The sequence below is a fragment of the Bombus vosnesenskii genome, unplaced genomic scaffold (assembly GCF_011952255.1).
Source record: "Bombus vosnesenskii isolate JDL3184/JDL3185 unplaced genomic scaffold, Bvos_JDL3184-5_v1.1 scf7180000013267, whole genome shotgun sequence".
NCBI lineage: Eukaryota > Metazoa > Arthropoda > Insecta > Hymenoptera > Apidae > Bombus > Bombus vosnesenskii.
This window is the reverse complement of record NW_022882927.1, coordinates 1,681,317-1,705,748: the sequence shown is the minus strand read 5'-3', so window position 1 is coordinate 1,705,748 and position 24,432 is coordinate 1,681,317. Positions and strand designations below refer to the sequence as shown.

General features: G+C 38.5%; 1 protein-coding gene across 1 annotated transcript in view; it reads right to left on the bottom strand.

Annotated features, from left to right (window-relative positions):
* LOC117230729 (suppressor of lurcher protein 1) overlaps positions 1-24,432 on the bottom strand; it is a 524,767-nt gene that overhangs the window by 409,993 nt on the left and 90,342 nt on the right. Inside the window, exon 3 of the mRNA XM_033488449.1 lies at positions 7,278-7,458. Coding sequence (XP_033344340.1) covers positions 7,278-7,458 — 181 coding nt within the window. The remainder of the gene's footprint in view (positions 1-7,277; positions 7,459-24,432) is intronic.

Genomic DNA, 24,432 nt, shown 5'->3' with positions numbered 1-24,432 from the left:
TTCAATGTGCAGACTCACTCTCCGAAATATGGACATGCATTTATAATTCACACTGTATAAAACCAAGTATGTAACCTAGTTACGGAGACAACCGATCGACGATAATATCACTAGAGAGGTAGTCGATAATTAGAATCGAAGACACCGTGGGTCTTTAACTGGCACTGTGGAACTTGGTACGACACCGGGCGCTGTATGCACCAGCTCTCACAGCAAGGGCAGCTTAATATTGACGCCGCCGGATCTAAGAGCGAAGTTGCTTCTCTTCTCCGTGGGATTTTCTCAGCTTTAGAATATATAGTACAGAGCGCTGTGTAAACGATCGTCGTGCCTCTGCACACCATATTAATAGGGCCATCTTCATGGGCAGCTTAATATTGGATACGAAGCGCCTGGCCGGTCCTTAGAAGCAGAAACGATTTATGGCCTCCACCGCTGGAGGATTTGTAAATAGAATCCCGTGTAGGTGGAGTGGCCCGAGGACAAGTACGTGCTCGGCATAAGTCCATCGTCTAAAGAATATTAGGAGGATTTTTAGCAATTGACGCGATGAGAAGTAGGCTTGTTATTAGCGATGTTATTGATATCAAGAAATTGAAAACGAGGCTCGTTCACGATCCGTAACATACCGACGTTTTATCATTGAATAGCTTTTAATTAATTAAACGCGATCTTTAAATTTATTTGTAAATTATCATGTATTTATTGTTACTATAATTGACGACAAATACCGCTAATATTAACAGAGGTAAAGTCGTAATGACCTATGGGAGAATATATTCCACGTATTGACCAAGTAAAATAGCAATTAAATATAAAAAGAGACGGAAGTATGAAACATTTAACACACGTGTATCCGACCAAGTTAATTCAATTAATCGGCTTGTTTGAAATATTAAAATTCGTTCAAAGACTAATTCAACTCTACTCAACTTCTCAACTACACTTAAAAATCCACCACTTAACTTTTAACAATTCCCAACACAATTAACCGATTAGTTGCAAAATTTGCGTTCATTTTCCCCGAGAGTAAAAAAAAGAAAAAAGGAAGAGACAAGAAACAAAATGAATGAAATTGATACGACTTCCTTTCTCTGTGCATAATTGCTTGCAGATTCGGGCGTAGGATCGTGAGCGGGTTCGATATGAGGCATTTCGATCCCTTGAGCTGAACAAATATTGACGCGGCTCGCTACACGCTCGAGCTCGTCGATGAAGAAGTCCGCCCGCAAAATTTCAGCCGTTCGGAAACCACATTGATCAACTTCGTAGATTAGACAGCACAGAGTGATCACGATGTTATAAACATTTGCGCAAATTCGTATTTTGTGGAATGTAATTTAAAAGAAGAAATGGAATTTGAGCAGACAATTGTTTTCCCTATTAAATATTATAACAGATACTACACTTTCCGTATTTATTATATGTATTCTCCACATTCTTTCACTTTCGAATTTCGAATTCGAATTTCGCTATCGAATAAATTCCAATAAAATACGCAGTCCAGCGATACGATTATGAAATTAACGAAAAGCGAATTCGATCAATTTGTCGTTATCAGTTGATCGTTTGATTCCAATCCACGGAAGGCTGACCGTTTGGTTGGCGAGAACGGGCGATTCTCACGCTGTCGGTGCGCGTGAACTTGCCGAGATCGTAGAATGTAGAATGTAGAAATTTCCGCGCGACCGAAACCCTTGCCGCGTTCTCTGCGTAAGCGACGTGCATTACCCAATTGTTTGCCCATGTTTCCGACAGACTGTCTCGCCATGTCGGAAGTTCCCGCGGCTCCGTCGTACTTCGACGCATAATGCCCGTCAGCAGAAATTCTGCCGCATATTTGCATACATAATCGCGCCCTTGTATCGCGTCGGTCATCCTGGAGCCAGCCCCTACAATCGATCGCTCGATACACCGTAATTACACCCTACTGTAAATAGAAGTTGAACGTAATAGTAGGTAAAATATATGTGCCGAGGAAAAAAATAAAATACGTGTAACGCGCGTTAACCTTTTTGTAAAATATCTAATTCTTATGGGGATTAGACACCTGAAATTCTTAATATTTTGAATATTATGAATATTTTGAATCTTTGTGTTGAAGTAATTACTTCAAGAAAAACTCTACATCTTTTCTTTTGTATATCCGTGACCTGGAGAATAGAATTTAGCGAAACAAAAAAATTCTACACAAGGAGAGGTCCATGTTATTGTGCCCTTGAATATAAATGTTGTTCTGCGTTACAAGGTATAGAAACAAAAAAGCTATAAGTAAATTTCTATTGCTGTTTCTTGTATCCTTCGGCTAGAGCTACAAGGTTAACTTTTTGGTAATGTTCTTTGCTATAAACGTGCTCCCTATCACGCTTCTTCTATTGTATTGCAACACTGTAAAAGTGAGGATCTGGATCAGTATACACTGTATTTATACTAATATTTATAGCTATACTTATTTCAATATATTTTCCTATTACAAATTCACCCATTCGTTCCTTTATCACTCAACCTCAATACTTTACTACATATTCTTCATTATATTAACGTTAAATATTATTTTAATATCTTTGCGACTTATCAATCCAACATTTGTTTCTTGTTAAAGCTTAATTATTTAATACGTACTGATGTAGCCTATAAGAAATTGTTACTAATTCGCTATCGAATAAATGCAACATGTTTTTTTCAAAGTGATATCTTCAAGTCGACATTTATGAAATTGGATCGGACTGCATCTTTGAAACGGCTAGAAATGGAAAACAACGTCACGTGCCCAAATAAAATGGAACGAAGCACATTTTGCGGTTAATTTTAGGCATCTTTTGTGCGAAAATCACAGTTGCACTACCTTTTCACGGTGTCTTGCAACAGACTGGTAACATCAAAAGAGATCTGCTGCGCTATTTGCTAACTATTTAGTTGTCGTTATGCTGGTCGAAAAATCGATATACCGACGCTATTACATTTTCAGATAGGGAAGGCCGGAAAGAAGATGGTGAAACGAGAGAGAAAGAAAGAGAGAGAGAGAGAGAGGCAAAGAAAGAAGGCAGGGAGACCGCAACTTCACAAAAGCGAGATTCATATTCCGCTCGGAGAAACAGCGGCATTCGGAGCAGAAAATAAAATCTACGGGGGTCGTCCCGTCCACGGAAACGGACGCTGCATTCACGGGAACGTTCCTCGTTTTCGTCTCATAACTTCCTCCTTCCTGAACTCCTAACCGACTCTTTCCACCGGCCGTGTCACATCGCTGACCCTTCCTGCACTTAGCCGTTCTAAACCAACCGGCAAACTTCGTGATATGCATTTGAAATGCCGCCACTGAGATATGAAATTTTCCTTCAACTAACTGCAATCAGATTTTCTTCTCACAATAATCGCTAAGGACAGCTACATACTGAATGTTCTACGATAATGTTGCGGGAGAACGGTGCTCTGCCTTTCACAAAAGTTATTTAAAGATCGTTTATAATACGAGGCACCTGATATTATCATCTTGATTTATATCAATATGAAACCATATGATATAATATCGGGTGTCTCGTTTACATATTTTAAGTCACTTCGATTTGGTTAGAACGCAAACCGATCGTAAGAGCCAAGGACGATATTTTCCAGTCACGCTATTCTCGGCGTTAATCCAATGAAAGCTTGGTCGATATTTTAAGGATAACGAATAATTCTCTGTCAGGCTGAGAGAACGCAGCAACGGAACAGAGAGATATGTATAATTTGGCGAAACAGACAAATATGTGTAATTTAGCGAAACAGAGAAATATGTATAATTTAGCGAAAACAGGAATAGGGTCGGTACACTTGATGTTCTGTACAGTTACGACACAAGAACCTGATTGTGTAGTTACATTCATCGTGCAATGTATGTACGTTTACAATTGGAGTGGTTTGCAAGCCGGCTATCAGGGAACACGCGGCGTAACTATCAGCTAATCAGTCGCCCCAGCTAGCTCGATGTAAGACGGAACGCCTCTTATCCGATGATCCGTCTTTCCTTGAGACGTAACAGGGGCTAAGTATACTCGATCAAGCTTCCGTCACGTCGGACCGTGTGATAAATCTTCTGGATTTGTGTGTGTGTGCGTGCATTATTTTTCTTGCGGTTTAATAAATTTTATTATAATTTTGATGCAAACTTTTAGTGTAATATTTAGACTACAAATACGAGAAAGTTACACACATACTGATGTTGTTTATTGGAAAAGTTTTGTCTTACTAATCTTTATGAGATTACTATGATTATTGACCAATATCTGCATCAACAAGATTTCCAATAAGAATACCGTTATGAATTGCACTACATTGCTTACAAACTATAATAGTTTTCATCAGATATAGTTGAGTTAATCGTCGAAGTTCAAGCATGGTCGATATACAAATAGGATATAGGAATCCCGAACACATTGCCGCAGTCTAAGTTTCGGATCTATACATATTGAACGTAACCGGTCATATCTTAGAAACGTGATCTGGCTGGTTAAACTGAAAATTGTCTAAATTTGTACACGTGCTAGATATGCTTAATTTTGTTCAAGCAACCGCTCAATTTTGATTCGGCTGATGCGATATACGCAAAGTATATATTGTATTTGCATCGCTGATCAAGAACTGGACGTATGCATAAATTATAGAAATATAATTGGTTTTGGTAAAGAGGGCATTCGCGTTATGTATAGCTAGAAATATGCTAATTCAAATGCTAATGCGAATTAACGGGAGTGTAAATAGCGAGATATAACGACGTAAACGACACAATTGATACACATTATTTGGATTAAAGCGAGGTTAAAAAAGCTCAAGCTTTATATACAGGCTGTGTGTATAGCCTGCACGAGCACTCGCATAGTAATGGTCGATTAAAGGACGGAAGGATGAACTTTCCGAGTCAGATATTATTTTGGAAAACCGGGACAGAACTCTTAAGCAAACACGGTTTCGTAAACTACCTCTTTCAGCGATCCGACCACTTTTAAATCAAACAAAAAGACCATGTTGTTTGGCCACTGTTTGCCTACTTTCATTGAGACTTTAGAAACTTCGAAAATCCTCCTATACATAAGAACTCGAATTGATATCTATTTAAAAAGTAAGTGCCGCAAAGATATATATATTTATTTAAAAAAAAGGGAGGGGGAATTAGCAGCGTGTACCTAACGAAGCAACCTTAAAATTTACCTATTAAAAAATCCATGATTTTCATTATTGTTTAACACTTTCCCCATATTAATTTGAAATTTTTTCCCGGCAAAATATTTTTAGTTTTAAGCCGAAGAATTAATCAAATTTCCTACAGATATCTGCTGTATTGAACTGTCTCCTATATAAATGATTCTAAAGGCTTCGAAAAAGATGGTAGTTCAAAGGCGTCTAATCGGCCCGGTGAATCAGTCATTAGTAAAGACTCGTTACTTCCGAACTAAACTGTCTCAGGTTTTAGAGCATCCTTTTTACTGTCTGAGCAAATGATGCGTTTCTTCAGCCTGTCCAACAGTTCAGGTTTTTCGCAATGGTTCGATTTTATGATAAAAGAACGTAGTATACATATAACCGTATGCGTACTCCACCGAACCAAGAACAAGATTTTCTTCCGAATGGTGTCTTTATGTTGGCTATAGAAATAATATCGTATTGTTGTCAGCCCTTCCTTTATGCGACTCGGTGACTATGGATAACTTTATTACAAATTTCAAATATTTAATTCGTACAATTGCTTCAAACGATTATATTCAATTGTTGAACATTCCTCTTACAAATATTAATCCAATCCGATGGAGAATATTCAATTTCATTCCTGTTAGTATAATAGGTAATTTTACAATTATTAATCGGATTCAAGAATACTTCACTCGTTTGTAATTATTGTAGGTATGGGATAATGTAATTTATATAAAGCTATATACACGTATTTCCCAAAATGTTGTATTTCCATAGAATTATTATATTATCTGCTAATAAGAGAAAGATAATGTTTTTATTTAAATTACATACACATCTCGTAGGTTAAATATTAGTTGAAAAGAGCCAATAGTAATGGCAAACAATGAACATTGAAAACCTAAACGAGAGATCCTTTAATTACATTTAACTCGGCAGTTACAAATGTTTTGCTTCCGCGAAAACTTTAACCGTGGCATAAAACAGACTTGCTCGAAGGCATATCAAATGAAATGAATATTTGGTACGTGCAATAGCGAGTTTCAAGTTGTTGAGATAATATTAAGAGAAAGTACTCAAATAAGGAAATTGTCGTTTGCAAGATTTAATAAGAATTGTTCACAGACCACGAATTTTTTATTCGTACAACTCCAATTAAGCTAAATGCAAGAATATTCAGTTACAAATAATTTAATTTTAATTACAAAAAACTTTCGTAAATTTCGCGCAACGAAGATGTTCTTAATTTTAAGATTATTCCATTTTTCATCAAATAAGCTGTCACGTGCATACATTATTGCGACCAGCATAATTTAGCATACGAATCGCTGTTACATCTGGATCGCCATGAAATCGTGTCTTTTGCCCAATAATTTATTCAAAATTCCCAGTCCCTACCCTCTGTAACTTCCATCTGCACGAAATGTATGTATAATGCAAGTTCTAGTCCCGACTTCACGTAGCTTTTTTCAGAAAGGAAACTCGAAGTACCACCGTATCGTACGTTCAGAGTACCATATGATAATTCGTATTTACGTTATCAATTTTAAAACAAATATTTTGACAAGATTGATCAAAAGCGGACAATTGATTTAATTGAAAGCGAAGTATCAATTACTTAATGGTATTTATGCAATGAAATAAGTTATACTCCGTTGAGTTCTGCATCAACTATAATAGGTAAAATGTAGGTGAAATAGGTACTTCTTTTCCTTTCTCATTCTTTAAGAAAAACTGTACACGGAGAACTAATTTCTTTAATGCGAGATAAAATAAAGAGGAAGTTTTATTTATTTTGACTAACTTATATACTTGCAAGACAGATAATAGTGTGAAAAATTGAATTTGTCGATGGAATTTACAAATATGTCGTATTAATTACATACGTTCCTTAAATTATTGTATTTATTGAATATTATATTAGAATGTAATAACGTAGAATAATGTGATAGCAATCGAATAATTTAAAAAGGAACATTAGGTCAACCAAAGAAAGACACGATACATCTTCATATTCTTATTGAATCCGCGTATCTTGCAACATACGTTGCATTTATATTGTAAATTGAAATGCATCGTATATTTAAAGTGATTTAAATAATAGTACTCACTCGGATCGAATACGACGGATATTGAAATGATGAAACGTCAGCTTGACGATTTCGTCGGGTTGACCGATAAACGTGTAAAGCAGGCAATCGATATTTGACGGATATCGTTTGGGATAATAAGGGGATGTGAACGTGCCACCTTGAGGTTTGTCCGAGCTGCTGTAGACGACGCAAGAGCAACCTGCAACAGATATTTCGTAATCATTGCATTAACGTAAACATAAACGATCAAAATAGCACATAGAAATACAAAATCCATATAATCTGGATAAATATGTCTTTACCCTAAATCTTTACCCTAATGGGTACGTAAGATTTATGATAAAGGAAATACGATAAGAGAAACAAAAAAGTCTATTTCTACAGAATCTACGTGGAACCATAAATTACAACTATCAAACGTTTCGTGACACGCGTATCTTGTGTCAAGTTTTCGGCAAGCGACTTCTAATCATAGTTCGGACTATTCGAAAATACCGAATTCTCGTACTATACATACGAAATATTACGCTAGATAAAACGATAGGAAAAATTGTTTGACCTAATATAATGCACAAAATTGAAGGTTGTGTAATTTCTCATGTGTGAGTCAAATGTTTCAATTTTTTAAATTCCTTTCATAAATTCATTAACAATAACAGTACTAATTTGTTAGTACGAACAGTGCACTTTTAAATTCTCTGGTAAGTAAAATACACTTGTACAAAAATAAAAAAAGGTAAAAAGTCCGGTATGTGTATGTAGACTTTCCTGGCTGGCTGTAGAAGTAGATAGTTCGATATTACACATATTGTATAACGTGCAATAAAATGGAAATCGTGGGAAAATTTTTAATACTATGCATACGTGAAAGGAATCGAACAAAGATATTCCACGGTAATGAAATCCACCATCTGACAGTATGCCAAAAGTAACGCTTCGGTCTAAAGTCCGAAACTTTTCTTATTCCCAAAATGAACTCGTCACTTTTCCCATCGATCTTACCCCCCTCTCTTATACCCTCGCCACGAGTATAGAATCGACCCTACGTCAATCTCGAAGAATCAAATTAAAGTTTGACTTCTCTGTGAGGAAACGTACCGCAAGAGACCCGTAACTTTTCTGCGAAACTTTCAGCAACAAAATCACTGATTGCCCGGACAGATGGTTCAGTGGTTAATGATCGATCGCGAGAAGTCGCGTTAGCCATGTTGGACCGGCGGTTGCATTTCCTATTTAGAGATTGCGTCCAACGATCCAAGTCAATAATCTCTGGGAACGAAGCTACGAAAGAATTTCCGTTATCTGTCAAAGCGTTAAGCTCGCATCGCAACAGCGATTTAATTTCCTGTTGCACCATTTTCTTCTACCTTAGCTAGACTAAAGCAAGCTCAACGTCTTTGCTTTCCAGACGAATCGACTAGGAGTGCGGAAAATCGGGTGCTTTTTCAGTTAAATAACTGAACGACGCTAGAACTGAGATAATCACCGTGCCATTGTTATTGTTATTGTTATTTGCCGCTGCCGGTTTGCCGTCATTAAGAGCTGCCGTTTTGCTGTTGTTGTTGTTGCTGCTTGTTGCTGCTTCGTTGTTGTTGTTGTTGTTTGCTGCTGCCGGTTGTTGTTGTTGCCGCCTGTTGTTAATGCTTTTTGTTGTTGGCTGTTGTTGTTTGTTGTTTGCCGTTGCTCTCTGAAAGAAAGAAAGAAAGAAGAAAGAAAGAGAAAGAAAGGAAGGAAGAAAGAGGATGAAAGAAAGAGAAAGAGGAAAGGAAGAAAGAAAGGAAGAAGGAAGAAGGAAGGAAAGAAAGGAAAGGAAAGGAAAGAAAGGAAGGAACATTATTGGCTTGTTATTGTTATTGTTTACGTTATTGTTATTTGTTATTGCTTGCTGCTATTATTTCATATATTGTTTATTGTTATTGTTATTGTTTATTGTTATTGTTATTGTTACGGTCGTTTATCGTTTATTATTGTTATTGTTATCGTTTATTGTTATTTGCTATTTGTTATTGTTATTGCCGGTTGCTGACTGTTTTGTTGTTGATGTTGTTATTGGCTTGATTTTGTTATTGTTATTGATACTGTTGTTGTTTTTGTTGTTGTTACTATTATTATTATTAAGCAGTCTTCCTTGGTTTTAGGCATTTAAAATGCTACAGTTGTTAGTACTACGAGATAACACTATATAAAAATTACGTATTTTTCTCTACAGTCTTAACTTTAGCTCCTCGAAATTCTTGCTTTTTTTCGTGACAAAAAAGGATTTTGATACTGTGAGAAGATGTTTGACGTCCAGTCAAATCGAGATATTATGTACACTAACAATACCTTCTTTATATTTTGTTCAAAGTGTAAATATACTTTTTAATGATTGACAAATACAATTGGTTCGGAAATGATCCGATGGATGTAGCAGGATTAAAGTATACGAGTATCAACAACAGTATGAAACGTCTTTCTAAACATATAGCGATTACATCAAGAAAATAATTATCTAGTAGGTATCTTTAAATCGTAATTTTGAACACCGTCTGAACGTCACGTACACCTCTTAAACATTTTTAAGACGTAGACTTGCGATAATATCAACATAAAGAACACTTCGGACGACATTCAATTTGATCAATGAATTACACGTAATAGTTTGTTAATCTTCGAACGTTTAATAAGCTAACAGATCTCGTCTGCGCATTTCTCTTCCGTGATATTACTCCGTCGAACAATATTTCTCTATCAGTTTATCGATTTTCATTGTGGTTCATATAAGATAGTTATCGGATAAGCCAGAAAAACCCTATCAAAGTTCATGGTCCAGTGTTATCAACTGTATACCGGTCGAGCAAGATAGAAGGCCGCTTTGGTGCGACCCACGAAATGTGGGTCATTACGAAGGCTCGTCGATACGGGTGCAATAATTTATCCGCAACAATATCACCGACCGTCTCTGCGATTAGTTCGCGTCGACCAGTTGGCGAGCGCAGTTCCGTTGATTATTTCTGCGAACGTGATCCATTACGAAGCGTATAATTCGTTCAAGAGAATACGATTAAATCCCAGTGCGCCGATTTAGAAGAATCCCATTCTAATAGGATCCATTGATTAGTGACAGGATCAAGATCAGTGTGTACTTACAGACACGATTCAAAACCAATTATCCAAGGTTCGCTTCGGAAGTTTCGAATACGACTCATGAGATATAATGGTTCCGTTCATTGTAGCATATGCCTTATTTTGCGCTTTGAATGTCTAAATTAAAATCAAACGATGCCCACTGAAACTTAGTCAACAATAAAAAAAATTGCAAATGGTATTGGTACAAAAATGATTAACATTAATGAATCAAAAACGAATTTTGTTTTCTGGTGATAATCGTTTGTCGTCGTATGGAACATGTTATACAAAACTGTTCGAAATACAGTGGCGGACAGAAGAAGGTTTAAAATTCATACTTATCTATAATAGCTACACTACATCGTTACTGACTTTGTACTAAACATTGTTTACCATATTGATAGCACTCATATATATGTATAGGATTTGTTTATTCAGAAATATTAGAAATTAGGGCTTCCAATGTTTTCTACCCTAAATGATAAGTTTATTGATAGATGGGTCTATTTACAATGGATTAAACAGGAGACGATGGTTATCTGACATGAACTAAATACAGTAACGTGATATAACTAAGACAACTAAATGGATAATTCACAACTCACAATTAATAGTTTACAACTCATAACAACTTGGCAACTCAACTCTCGACTCCTCACAACTCGACTCTCAGTTAACGACTGCCTGTTAATTCCTCTTTCTTCCTTAAGCATCCCTTTGTCTTTTCTCATAGCCCCACCACGTACGTGTTCCATAACCTTTCACGGTCATGGTCACGTAGGCCTTCTTCCGCCTAACTATTCCACCGAAGGATCGACAACACATTGGTGGGCCGCTCGCTCCACTGAAGTTTCCAGACTCTTTTGGCCTGTCGGCACTTAGGCTTTCTCGCGACATTGTTTATGGTTCACCCGATATTTCTTAGGCAATCTGTCCACGATACTATACATATAGACCACATATATTCATAATTTAATGGTTCTTGTTAGATATAATTCTACTTTCTAAACGGAATGTTTTTGTACGTTGAATGTTTCGGCTTACCCTTACTTTTGTCCACCACTGTACTTACAGAAGGATCGAATCTAAGTGGCCAATCTTCGAACCCACCTGTGCAAGTTACTTAAGCCCATCGATAGGCCAATTACTCGAAAAATACCGAATACGAAGGATTCGTCCAATACGGCGGATGTCGCGTTTCAGGTGACGCGTATTAATCGTGCTTCGTACAGTTTCAGAAGAGTTTCAGTAAATTAGCAAAAACCGAGTTCCTAATTTGGCTTCTCTTCTTTCCCGCTTTGCTTAATGGCGGCTGTGCGCTCTCCTCTTTTCCTTCGTCCCTATGTTCTCGCATCTCTTTACCCGTCGCCGTTCCTCTTTATTTTCTCATTTCCTCTATTTTCTTGCCTTCACTTTGGTCTCTCTTCCACCGCCCCTTGCGAACCCTCTTGCCACTAAAGCGCGACGCAGTTACACCTCGGCTGTACCTGCACGATCGCGTTTGCCCCGACTCGCGATCCATTCAGCGACATCTCCGCTCGCTTTGACGCATCAAATATGAACGGGAGACGCGTACTCCCGTGTTATAAAATACACGCCGCCCGGAATTTATCAACGTCGCGACCCACGCTCTTTTCGTTTCGCACGGCGAATTTCAAAGCGCACTCTGTGATCCCACCTGTCTGCCATCGACGTTCCCCAAGGCTTTGTTTAAAGGTCGACTTTGCTGAAAGGTCGACTACCGTTCGACAGTCAGTCAAAATGATCAATTGTGGAGAAGTAGTGGCTGTGCCTCACGATAAATCATATTACTGCGGGTAAACCGTCCCTGTTTTATGAAACGTATATTTAGTAGCTACATAAAAGGAGAAATTGATGGAATATACGATATGAAAAAGTCGACTTTTTAGCATATTTATAAAAGAATCGATCATTCGAAATTCCACGTTTGCCTTGAAGTAGCGAATTGGAATGTTCAAGAAAAATAATGTTCACGAATAAACGCAATTATTTCTGTTGAAGTAATTACATCAAGAAAAACTCTACATCTTTACTTTTATCTACCAAATGTGCAGCTGGGCAAATTGTAAAGTACAAATTAAATAATAATAAAAAGAATCTTTGCTTTTGTATATCAGTGACCTGGAGACTCCTATTACGATGAGAATAGAAAATTTAGTGAAACAAAAAATTCATAATAAAGAGAGGTCCGTATTATTGTGCCCCTGAATATAAATTATGTTTTGGGTTACGATGTCTAGAAACAAAAGAGCTGTAAGTAGATTTCTATTGCTGTTTCTTGTAGCCTTCAGCTAGAGCTACAAGGTTAACTTTTTGGTAATGTCCTTTGCTGTAAATCGTGGCTTCTTCTATCGTATTGTAACACTGTAAGAGTGGACCAACATACACTATACATTATACTTATACATTAACACTGGATCAACATACACTATACATTATACTTATACATTATATTTATACTTGTGTTTATTTCAATATATTTTTTTATTACAAATTCATCCACTCGTTCTCCTATCAGTCCACCTCAACAATTTCCATAAATAAACCGCGAGGACAGAATACCGAAAATTTGAAATTAATTTTCACACTATATTACATACTTATAGGAGATATATCGCACATGCGGTGACTTGCATATATATAAAGAAAAGTAAATAACACGGTAGAGAGTATAGTCTCTTAATTGTTCATTTTTCCCTGTAAGCTGCTGTAAAGTCGCCGGGGAAGATCATTGTCTGGTCACGTTCAGTCGTGCTGACTCGAGGATTTTCTAGCCGATGCTATTTATAACCGAATGACATGTAAGGCTAATGGGCAAAAAGTGGGCTACTCCTCTGAGAAAGTGCAAGCGTTTAAAACAGGATACAGTATGTGGTGTCTATCAATTTTCTTTATGACGTAAATTTTAATGGGCGATAATGATGTTCATAAACTAGGTCTTTTGTTTCAAGCGGATACGTTCTACGTTAGATTTATAACTTCACGACTATCGTTTTAAAAATCATTCATCACCAGAGGAAATCTAGCGAGTCACAGAGGCATGTATCTGTACAAAAATAAGAGACAAATGGATCTGGTAAGATATCTCCAACTCTGAATCAATGTTATGCAGTCGATTAGACGAATCAGGGGGAATAAAGAAGGGTGCGTAAGTCGAAAATTCTACGTGTGATCGCATAGTAATTCTGGTGTGCCGTCAAGTAAATTGTCATACTTAATCATCAGATTGAAAACAGAGAGCACTTTTGAAACAAACATAGGAACGTGCAGTTCGAATCTTAAAGGGAGAACAACCGGAAAAGGATCAGGTTTATTCATATCGATATTATCGCGTTTATTCAATGTATCGCGCGATCATAATCTTCTAATTACCATCGTAAACAGAAACATAATATAAATCGGAATACGACCTACATAAATGGAGTGAGACCCACGCTCATAACATAAAACTTTGCTCGTTAAAGTTTCTACGAGGTGGCAACATGTAAAACGTGATTCCAATAAACGGATGGTTGACCCATTCGACGCCACAATAAACCACGATATTAATTCCCGGAAGGCGTTATCCAAGTTCGAAGTTATCTTTTTCGTGTGACTTCTCCACGGTTTTCTCTCTCTCTCTCTCTCTCTTTCTCCATGTAATTTACGAGGCAGCACAGTCGCATTAAGACGCCCACAGCTGGTGGCCACGGTTTGTATCTCTGCAATCTCTTTCCGTTCTCCGCGAGAGCCGCCGCGATCCCACGAGCATTATATCGTAGCTCGAGAACCCTCGCAGGTGATTCACGGATCGCTGATACTAGCGCGCCGATCCGCGCCAGCCAGATCTTGCCCGCTGATAGTCTAGTCGGTACATGGTTATATACAAACCAGGGCGGCGTACATAAGCTTCAAAATATATTACCAAGTTCGGAGAAGACACTAGAAATCACTTAGCGGTCGATCACAGCGCTGGCAACTAGCTAGCGACGAGTTGACTTTTCAAGATCGTCGACTGACACCGCAAGCCGAGTGATCCCACGACTCGCGAAATCGGCGTGTTTTCACCGTAGACTCGCGGAAGACACCGATACCCTGTTCAGACGAATATGGCATTTGAAGTGGGCGTAGTGTGAAAAATATGAGTGAGAGTGCGTGAGCGCGGAAGAACGAGCGGAGGAATTAGCTTGGGCAAGTGACGCGTTTAGAAGATACCCCTATGTTCTTATATGTAATAGATCTTCGCTGTTGTTAGACCACTAGAATGTCCGGTAATTAGTATGCAACGGACGTTCACGGAAAGTAGACAGAACGGCGATACACTCGACGATAATATCGGAGCAACGTCAGTTCGCGTGACAAGTTCCGCTCGGCCACCAGTTCCATTCGGGATAACATTCGAAGCCTTGATGCTGGTCACGACTTTTGTCATTGCTTGGCACGCGAGCGTCATAAATGGGCGTAGTCAAAGTTGGCGTGATGAAGCAGCTTATCTATCTCCGGTTCGAAATCCCTCGCGCGATGCAACGGAGCCAGACATCCGCTGAAAGCTCCGCGCTACTCTCAGATCACGCGATTACCCCGTGGACATAGAAAAGCTTCTGTTAAAGGCTGATGGATAAAGAGAAAGAGAAAGAGGGAAAAGAGAAAAAAACTGCAGGGCGCAGGGAAGAAGAAAAGTGGAGCTGAAGAGGGGAATATCAGTTCGAAAAGTAAAACACCAGGCTAACAAGGAAACTATACACGGCGTTTGTATCGTGTTTCAATAAAAGTTTGAAACGAAGAACCTACGATCTATTTTTCCACCTACATTCCTCCGGAGCGCATCGACAACGAAGGTAACACGAACAAAGGTTCTGCGACTATACGTTGTAAGGTAATTGTATACTGGATCTGTCAAACGATCTTGCAAGTCGTCAGTCAACGACACCCAACACTGATTGCTATCTCCAGTGATCGAAATACGATACAACGCGATCGTTGCAGTATTACATACTCCGGAGATATGAGCATGACGAATGAAATCGAGCCCCGAAAACCCACTAGAGCCCGATGAGTTTCAGTTTCCAGAAGGTAAGTATACACGCGATTCGGAACGCCTGATCCGTATCGTGCAATTACGGTGAATGCAGTTTCGTTGTTGACTCGGACTCGATTCTCTATTATTTGCAAGCCTCGGAATGGGCAAATTAATTCGTTGTTAAATACTACTTACACTGTTATCGACTCTGTAATTGATCGATTAGCAGAGTGTGCAGTTCGTCTCTGCTTAAATGAAGTAGAGAGACGTATGGAAGTAATTATTGACGCGACACGGCGGCGATATCTGCCCCTTGGTTATTTGCACGAGGCGAGCATATTTTCGTTAATCAATGACCGTATCGATGCGACAGGCGCGGGGAATGTTAATTGCATTGTCCTGCAACGAGAAGCTATATACATAGAATCGTATCGTGTACAAATAAAAATGAAAATGATTATACGTAAATTATTTCTGCGCATTTTGCTGCATTATACTTGTTGATATAATTAGCATGCTCATTTCATGTCGCGTAACATAAATATATTCGCTCGAGGTGGAAAATATTTGAATTTAATTCATTGGAAGACATTCAATTTGGATTATGAATGTTATGAACTATAAGCATAAAACGGAAATTATTACGCGGATAATTGCTAGTTGAGGGATTTGAATGCGATTACGGCAATGTGCTTTTGTACGTATCGTTCGTATGTACGAAAGGCAACATGCGCGTTAATCGCAATGTGCGAATTAAAGAAAACAATTGAATAAAGAAGCAGTTGATGATATAGAAGAAACGTACAACATATAATTAGTAAGAGAAAATTTTGTTTAAAATTCAATGGCGATAACGAACCACGAACATAAACATAAGATAAAATAAAACATACAACATAAAAGTAGAATAATCTACGAAAACATAAATTGTTTGTTTCTCTTTAAATTGCTCAGGAATTATTCGAGGGAACAAAATTATAATGTAAATTCAAGGAGAACGATCTTAAATAATATCGTTTTAACGATGTTCATTGAAATTAAATGGCGTAAAAAAAAAAAAAAGAATTGGATTTCTTCTGCAGATTGTATACAATCGAAACCGTATAGAAACAGATTCGTATAAAAACGAAATTGGACAACTGTACACTTTCTCATATTCCTAACAAAATTGCACGTGAAACCATGGCGTAAATTTTCCTACGCTTGCAAAGTCTTCTATTCACAACTACGTGACTTCATAAAAGAGCGTCGTAGTTACGTAGCTCGCGATTAGAGAAAGAAATTACACGAATCTCGATCCAACTTGTCGAATAAATCTTGAAATAGTTCCTGTTAGGTTATCTGACCTGAGATAAGCTACCTTCCTTTCCGGAAACATCCGAAAGGTGGTAAACGGAATAACGAACAATTTTCCAGCGAATCCTCTCTTGGCAGGATCCCAACGAGCATCTATTTCATTACCCGGGATCGGGATGAAACTTGAAAATTTCGGTGGATATAACAGCGAGAAGACCGTGACGTATCGTGAAGCGGCGAAGAAGCGTAAGACTGGCAAAAAGCTAAGGCACGTTCGCCGAGGTATCGATTCAGAGCAGCTGCCACGACTATTCCTTCGAGAATCGATGCCACGAAATAGACGAGGCTAAGTGGGCGCGAGATAAATTGAGAATAATACCTCCTCTATTCCGTGCACCTTCTTGCCACGTGCCGTTTTTACGAGATCAAGCCTTTCGCCACGATCCTTCGACACTGCCGTTTCCGTAACATCTGCTCGCGACGATTATTCTTGGGCATTTTTCACTGTACAGTCCGCTCGAATTACCGAGAAAATTCGCGCGACACTCTTGCAACGTATCGTTGCACGCATACTAATACCAGAAGAGAAGTCGCTGTTATTCTCGTTGCTGAGCGAAGACCTCGAAGACTTTCGGAAACGTTTACCTTTAATTAACTTCCCTGCGCCGGTCGCAGGTCGATTACTATTGCGGCCTCTGCTTGTTTTACTTATTTGTCCCCGGTCGTTTGCTCAGATCACCTTCCTTTCGGTCGAGCCAGGAAAGCACGTTTTAGCTGATCGAATTTCGATCGCTCCGCTGTTTAGTTCGATTGTCTCGTTGTTCAGACCGGTGCTTTATTTCGATCGTTTGTTGTTACTTTGAGATTTGGTTTACTCGAGAGGACACCTTATGTGGCAAATTATCATTGCGTGTAACTATATATAATAATTGCTTTTTTACAGAACGGACGCACGTGAGATATTCGAATTTCATAATCGAGTTGTTTACGCGGCCAATTTGACGAAGTTTTAATACGTTCACTTGAAAGTAGAAATATAGAAATAGAACAACATCTTAATACCTTTTGCTTCTTTCATTCATTCTTTCATTCTTCATTACATAATTTTGTATTATTGCGTTATTCGAAATATCAGATTGGAAAGTTGTACTACGTTTAAACAAAATTTCTAAATATTAACAGTAACAATTACAATAGTGAAAATACGTAACAAGGAACTTCCTGACATCAGTAAATAGATCGACATTCATAGTCTGCGTAAAAATGCGAATAGGTGTATATCCAGTCCAACAAGTTATTTCAGTATCCAGTCATTAGCCTATTTCGACTATTTAACGTCACTACCGCGACTATAAATCGTTCAGACGGAAAAGGACGAAGGAAATGGACAATAGAATCACGCGAGGATCTGGCCGACTGAACGCGATAAAGAGCCAAAACTGTATATAAAAATCTCTCGTGAAATTTATGATATCGCCGGACAGGTTCAATTGTTTTGGCAAAAACGGCGATGCACCGTACTTCCGCCACGGTTTGCTTGACCGCATTTATTTCGGCAACTGTGGCACCAACAAAAGTTAAAAAAAAGAAAAGAAAGAGGAAGAAACAATAAAACGAGGAAGAGAAATAAAAAGAAGAAAGACTTGTTATTTGTTTCGTAAACAATAGCCTTCCGGCCTTAATCGCGATTGCACATTGTTATTCAGTATTTCACGGTATCGTTCGAAACTACTCGAGCAGAAGAATACAAAGAAAAATTTAGAGGGCCGAACGATATTATGTAGACCGACGATAATGACATATTACTGTGCACGCAAAAATGACATACTATTGTCGAAAACGAGTCATCGCCGGTGATCAGTCTGGAGTCCACGGGTCAAGACTCACATCCCGACCGACTACCTTGAGAATTAGTTATCGATATACTGCGAATTTTTATGCATTTATGAAACACGTATGTACATAACACAAAATATCGGAAATATAGTATACTCACTATGATATTGAGTAGCTAAAACAATCTTCTATCTAGGTTCTATTTTTCTAATTATCGTTATAAAAATATGAACTTTTACAAATATTTGCAGTTTCTTCGTCAGACAGGATGAAACAACAAAAAGGACTAGTCGCTTTGCGAGTGACGCGAATCGTATTTTCGATCTCGAGCTCTCCACATGACGAGTCTTAGTCAAGTGTAAGTTTTTTTTTTATTATTTAATTTATACTTTACAATTTGTCCAGTTGGACATTTGGTAAATTTTTCTAACTCAAAGTATAAGTTGAGACGAAAATTCTTATATACACGGTAGAAAAAAAACGGTATTCCTTCACCTAGTTTCGCTAAAAGTCGAAAATTCGCGTATTTCTGCGCTGTGTGAATTCCATTGCGTAACAACGGCGACTAATTCTTCGCGAATCGAATCTCCGGCAGAGTGAAGCGTTCGTTTGACAGATTTCGCGGCATGCAGAGATCATCAATCTAGGAGCAGGTGGTCACACTATCCACGAACAGATTAGGAAAAATTTATACGTCGGGGAGCACTACTGTTTTTTCTTCCATTGACTGGGATTTGCGCGCGACGTTCAACGGGTCGAATATATTTTTCTTCGTTATTTTGGGTGCGTGTGTGTGTGTGTGTTTTTTTCCCCAGCCACGAACATACACGGTGGCAGCATTGGGAAGATATTTATTCATGAATCCGAAATTACACTGTAGCCGCGACGCTTCCGTTTCACACGATCGGTTGCGCCACGTCGCGGCCCGGCGAAAGTTACACGAACCCGGCACAGTCCCTCATATTTCATGGTTTTTCCGCACTGTTTTTCCCCTCTCCCCCGCCACGATGCAAATGTTAAGTATATTTGAATTGCAAAACGCGAGGCGCACGTTTAAATAAAAAGCAAAGATTGCGCGTTTCGTAAAGATCGAACACGGTTGATCACGCTCCACATGGACGTTTATCGTTTCCGTGTTTGTTTACGAATACGCCACTTTGTGCCCGTTTCGTTCAGTGTAAACTGCAGCGAAGCTGAAAGTATGTTTGAATTCTGGCAAAACATAGGAAATGTATTAATTCATCTGTATAAATAAAGTGCACTTAGTTGGCTGTTTGGAATTACGAGGAAATAAGTAACGCTTTTACGTATTTTTATCGGTACCAGCGATGTACGGATCTATAACTCGTTTCGTTCAATATTTACAAGAAAATATGTCTGCCAGGAATTGTACAAACATTCTTGCGGTGTACGAATTTTCGAAGCGATAAATGTCGACGAAAATGTCGATTTGAGAAATTAACGTTTTTTGAAAATACAGGCATTCTATGTACCAACAGCTATCTATCTACAACATCGATACATGAATAATTTTTATAAAATTTTTATAAAAATTCTGTTACGGGGACAATGATATCGAGTAATTAATTCTTTTGGTAATTCTAAATTATTTATAAAATTAAAGATGTAAATTTGATAATTTAAATAGCCACGCGTAAAACTAACTTTCATACTTTTGCTTCAGCAACGGTCAAAGAAGAGATAGTACGTAAAAAAAGACATCCGATAAATCAATTCGCTCCGTATTGTCCACTGTCAAATGGACAACGAATACAATGGCATCCTCTCATAAATGCTTAATCTACATGTAGTAGACTGCACAGGCTTCCAGCAGCTACATCAAAATTCGAAGCGTCCATTCTTCACTACGTTTAATATTGACAGAATACATTTGCAACAGCGAGCTCCGGAGATGCAGTTCAATAGTTTATGTTTCTCTGAATCACCCAACCGTTCTAGGGTTAAAGACAGATATTGACTGAACCAGTGGACAGCGTCCTCTATGGACCATCCAGATATTTCCTGCATTTTGTACAGCGGCGCTCTCGAGCGGAAAACTTTTCACGTAATATCGGAGGGGATATGTAGTTGTGGCGTCGCACGATCGACAACGTTCGATCTGAAGGAGCCACGATTGCCTGCTACAAAGTAGATGCTGTTCTCCAAAAATTGCTGGCCATAGAAAGATCAACGGATACTCTTGATTACAGCTTTGTTGAACGCAGGATGGATGGCAAGAGTTTCGAAGTAAATTTTTCAGTTTATTTTTCCTTCGTTATTAAAAATATCGTGCGACTACAACTTCGAATCATCAATTTCCTGTATCTTTATCCATTGTATGTAAGAGAAGATAAAGCGTCAGACGTTCAAGATACGACAGAATCGTCTTTGCGTCTTTTCGTCGGTGCACCTAAATTGTCTGCTTAGAACAAAGGAGTGTCGTACATTTATATCCGATGACGAAGTGTAACCAACGAGCGGTTTCGCGATGTAACTACGTATATCTTGCTATAGAAGTCCGTTACATCTGGTTTATAATTGGCTGTAGAACTTCGTTGTTCCTTTCACACGAAACTAGCGAGCCCGTTACCCGCAATGAATACCTCAAACTGAGACCTGTATCTAGTGCCCATTGCTCTGGTTTAACAGTCTCGATGGGCAAAACAAATCTCTCGTTACGGGAACTGTGTCAGACAATTCTCATTCTGAAGCACGATGCTTCGGACGTTTTTAGGGCCCTTCGCTTTAACTAACGTTAAAAATTTTCCTCGTTGGAGCTCTAGTCAAAAGTTTCAGGACACGTCCTCAAGCACATCCTTATAACAAAGTAATAATAGACCGAAGTTGTACCGCATCCTGTACAATTTATTCGCAATTGACAAAATTTCAAATGATGTCGACAACAAAGCACGAAACAAAGGGACAATCAGATTTTCTTCCTTTTTCATGTTTCGGCAAATTCTTTCTTACGAAATTCTTACGAATTACCCATTCTGTATATAATTACGAACAAGCGTAAAAGAATTTCGCGATACACCAGCGGCTCACGCCAGATAATTCATTTTCCGGCTATCTCTCGCGCTTGCTGGTATACATAATTTAATCAATAAGTTCGGCGGCATCGCGCGGTTGTTTATTTCGACAGCACCCGCGGCCGAATAGCGTCGGCATTTCAAACAGTTGCACGCAATTCCTTCGAGTGCCGTTCACCGTAAGGTCAGTCGATATCGTGGATATCCAGTGCAATAAAAACACCGCTGCCAAACAAAAAGGGGTAAAAACGAACGATTCTTCGCAACCCATGCGCCGAGCCGACAATAGGAGCTCGTTGGGCGATGTATACAGGATATGGCCGAATAACATGTACAAGCGAGCGTGAGATGATCCTTTATAAAAAAAATAAGCAAAAAATATGGTATAAAATTTGTTCGCACGAAGTTCCCTTTTCGAGAAAATCGAGCTGGAAAATTTGTCAAGTATACTTGAATTTGGCTAATTACCGAATATATGTGAATAAACGTTTTGGTAGGAGATCACTGTACACGCGAAAGTGAGTCGAAAATGTAGCGTGACGTTTGTTTGACAAGACGCTTTGTTTCAAAGAATTAGGCCGATTCTTAACTAAACATATTCAAACGTTTCATGGAAATGAAGCCTCCGCGGGAAAAATTTTATTCCACATTTTTTGCCTATTTTCGCACGCAGAATGGGACTCCGTCAACTGTTTATTCATATCTAGTCGGTAATTAGACAAATCTAAGCATATACTTGACAAGATGTTCGAGCTCGATTTTCGCGAAAACTAAACCAAATTGTATTCTATATTTTCTTCGTATTTTTTCACTACCCGTCGCCTCATGCCCCTTTGTACGCGTTATTCCACCTGTATACACCGGTTAGAGTCTGGACGAGTGCGCACGTGTTTCCGAATCGAAATATGTGGATCGAACCGAGGGTATATGGCATTAGCGAAATCGTAATTGAAATATTAATTTATGACGCGTAACGACCACGCAGTAATTAACACGCTCTGTAACCCCGTGTCGACGGACGTGCAATGCATGCATTACTGCGACACAGCCGCATTACATAAATACTCGGCTTTAGTCTGCTCCCGGCCAGATCATAATGGGCAAAGTGTACAATTCGACTATTATCCTGCCAATACCCGGCGGTTACTATGAAAATCCGCGGATGTATACGTACGTATGTAACGACGAAATTGTTCGCCAAGGCGTAGAAGGTATCGTTGTGCTTCGACAGCTTCGGCTCACCTTCCTGCGATAAAGTGCGTTTCGCGTGGCAATTATTATTTATATATCTTCTTACCATTATACAAGTTGGCGTTATAGCGTCTTCGTTGTAATTGTTGCAATTGTTGAGATATGTATAATTTTCTGTGCTGGGCTGGGTTAAATGCGTAGTAGAGATACTTGTATGTGGGTATCAGTGTGTGGAGGTATGTGTGTGCGCAGTGTCTCGAAAACAGATGAATGTAAACTATTCAATCGGTTAACAGTCGGGTACAGAAGAAAGTGCTGAGACGCGTGCAAGTGTGTATCGATGAATATATAAGAAATCGTCCATAAAATAAATATATAATTATTCTAATATTAATTTCAAGTGTAAATTTAATGTTCCCGTAACATTATTTCGGCTTCAAAGATCCACAATTCTCAACAGTAATAAGTTTGTTACCATTTGTCAGTCGAATTGATGCGGTAGTAGGACACTACTATAAATCAGCACTATAAATTCTCTAGCAGAACGTCCAAAAAAATACATTGAATTCTCCGAGTGCAGGGATTAATAACAAGAGAATGGGAAAGATTCTCTTCGTATTATTCTACTATTCTATAAATTCTTCTATTCCTTTCCAATTTTCAGAGGAAAGTTACCGACGTTATTACGCGCAGTGATGGACGAAGAATAATATCCGAGTCTATCACGTTCTCTTCGTTGTTATTCCGATATCATCGGCAACATTAAGTCGCCAAAGTTGCATGGAAAAACATTCAACTTTTTTCATCTTAATTCCCGAATGTCGGAAAGTCCATCTCCCTGTGGGAACGTCTTCGTAACATCTATGAATAGCCGCGACGTTCAATTTCGTTTGCATTTAAATCGGAATCAAAATATTGCTTCTACCGAAAAATCATTTTCGCCAGTCAACGAACAATGCTTGGTCGGGAAATGCAATCAAACTGACGTTCAACGTTAACGAGAAAAAACGCCCCTTTGGGGTATATATATGCGTACGATATAACTTGGCAAATCGCACTTCTGCTCTGTTTTGTTTCCATCTAAAAGATTTCGGACGTAACGTGAAAGTCCATCGAAGACGAAGAATCAGAAGTTCGTAAGAACGAAGAACTTCTTCGATTGTTCAAACAGTTAAGTAAAACGTTATTTGTAAATAATTAATTCTACCTGAACATAATATACAGCTACTTTCTCTATATTGCTCTTACAACAAATGTAATAAGGTAGTTGAAACTTTGAAGAAACCGCTAGGTAGCGGTGTATAGCAGATATTCTATACTTGCCGATACGAAGCCAATTCAAGAACAAGAAGAATTCGAAGGCTAAAGAAAATCTGTGTAAGATGTAGATGCGGAAAATCGAAGAGCAGCGAACAATATCGAGAGGTATGAACGATACGCTTGATTTCGATGTACTCCGCGTGTAAAATAACAGAAAAATAAGAAAAGTTGCTAGATTCGAGATAGTTCTGCTTTCGATTCTTAAAATAATTAACTCGCGGATAACAAACTCGTTTCTCAACTTCCTCTATCATTTATCGTACCGCTGAAACGTCGTCATTTATCGTCATGATATCAAAACCTTGTAAATCTTTAAAAATGACAGAAATTTCTTGCACACATGCAGCATAGAAATTTCATTTACTGCAAA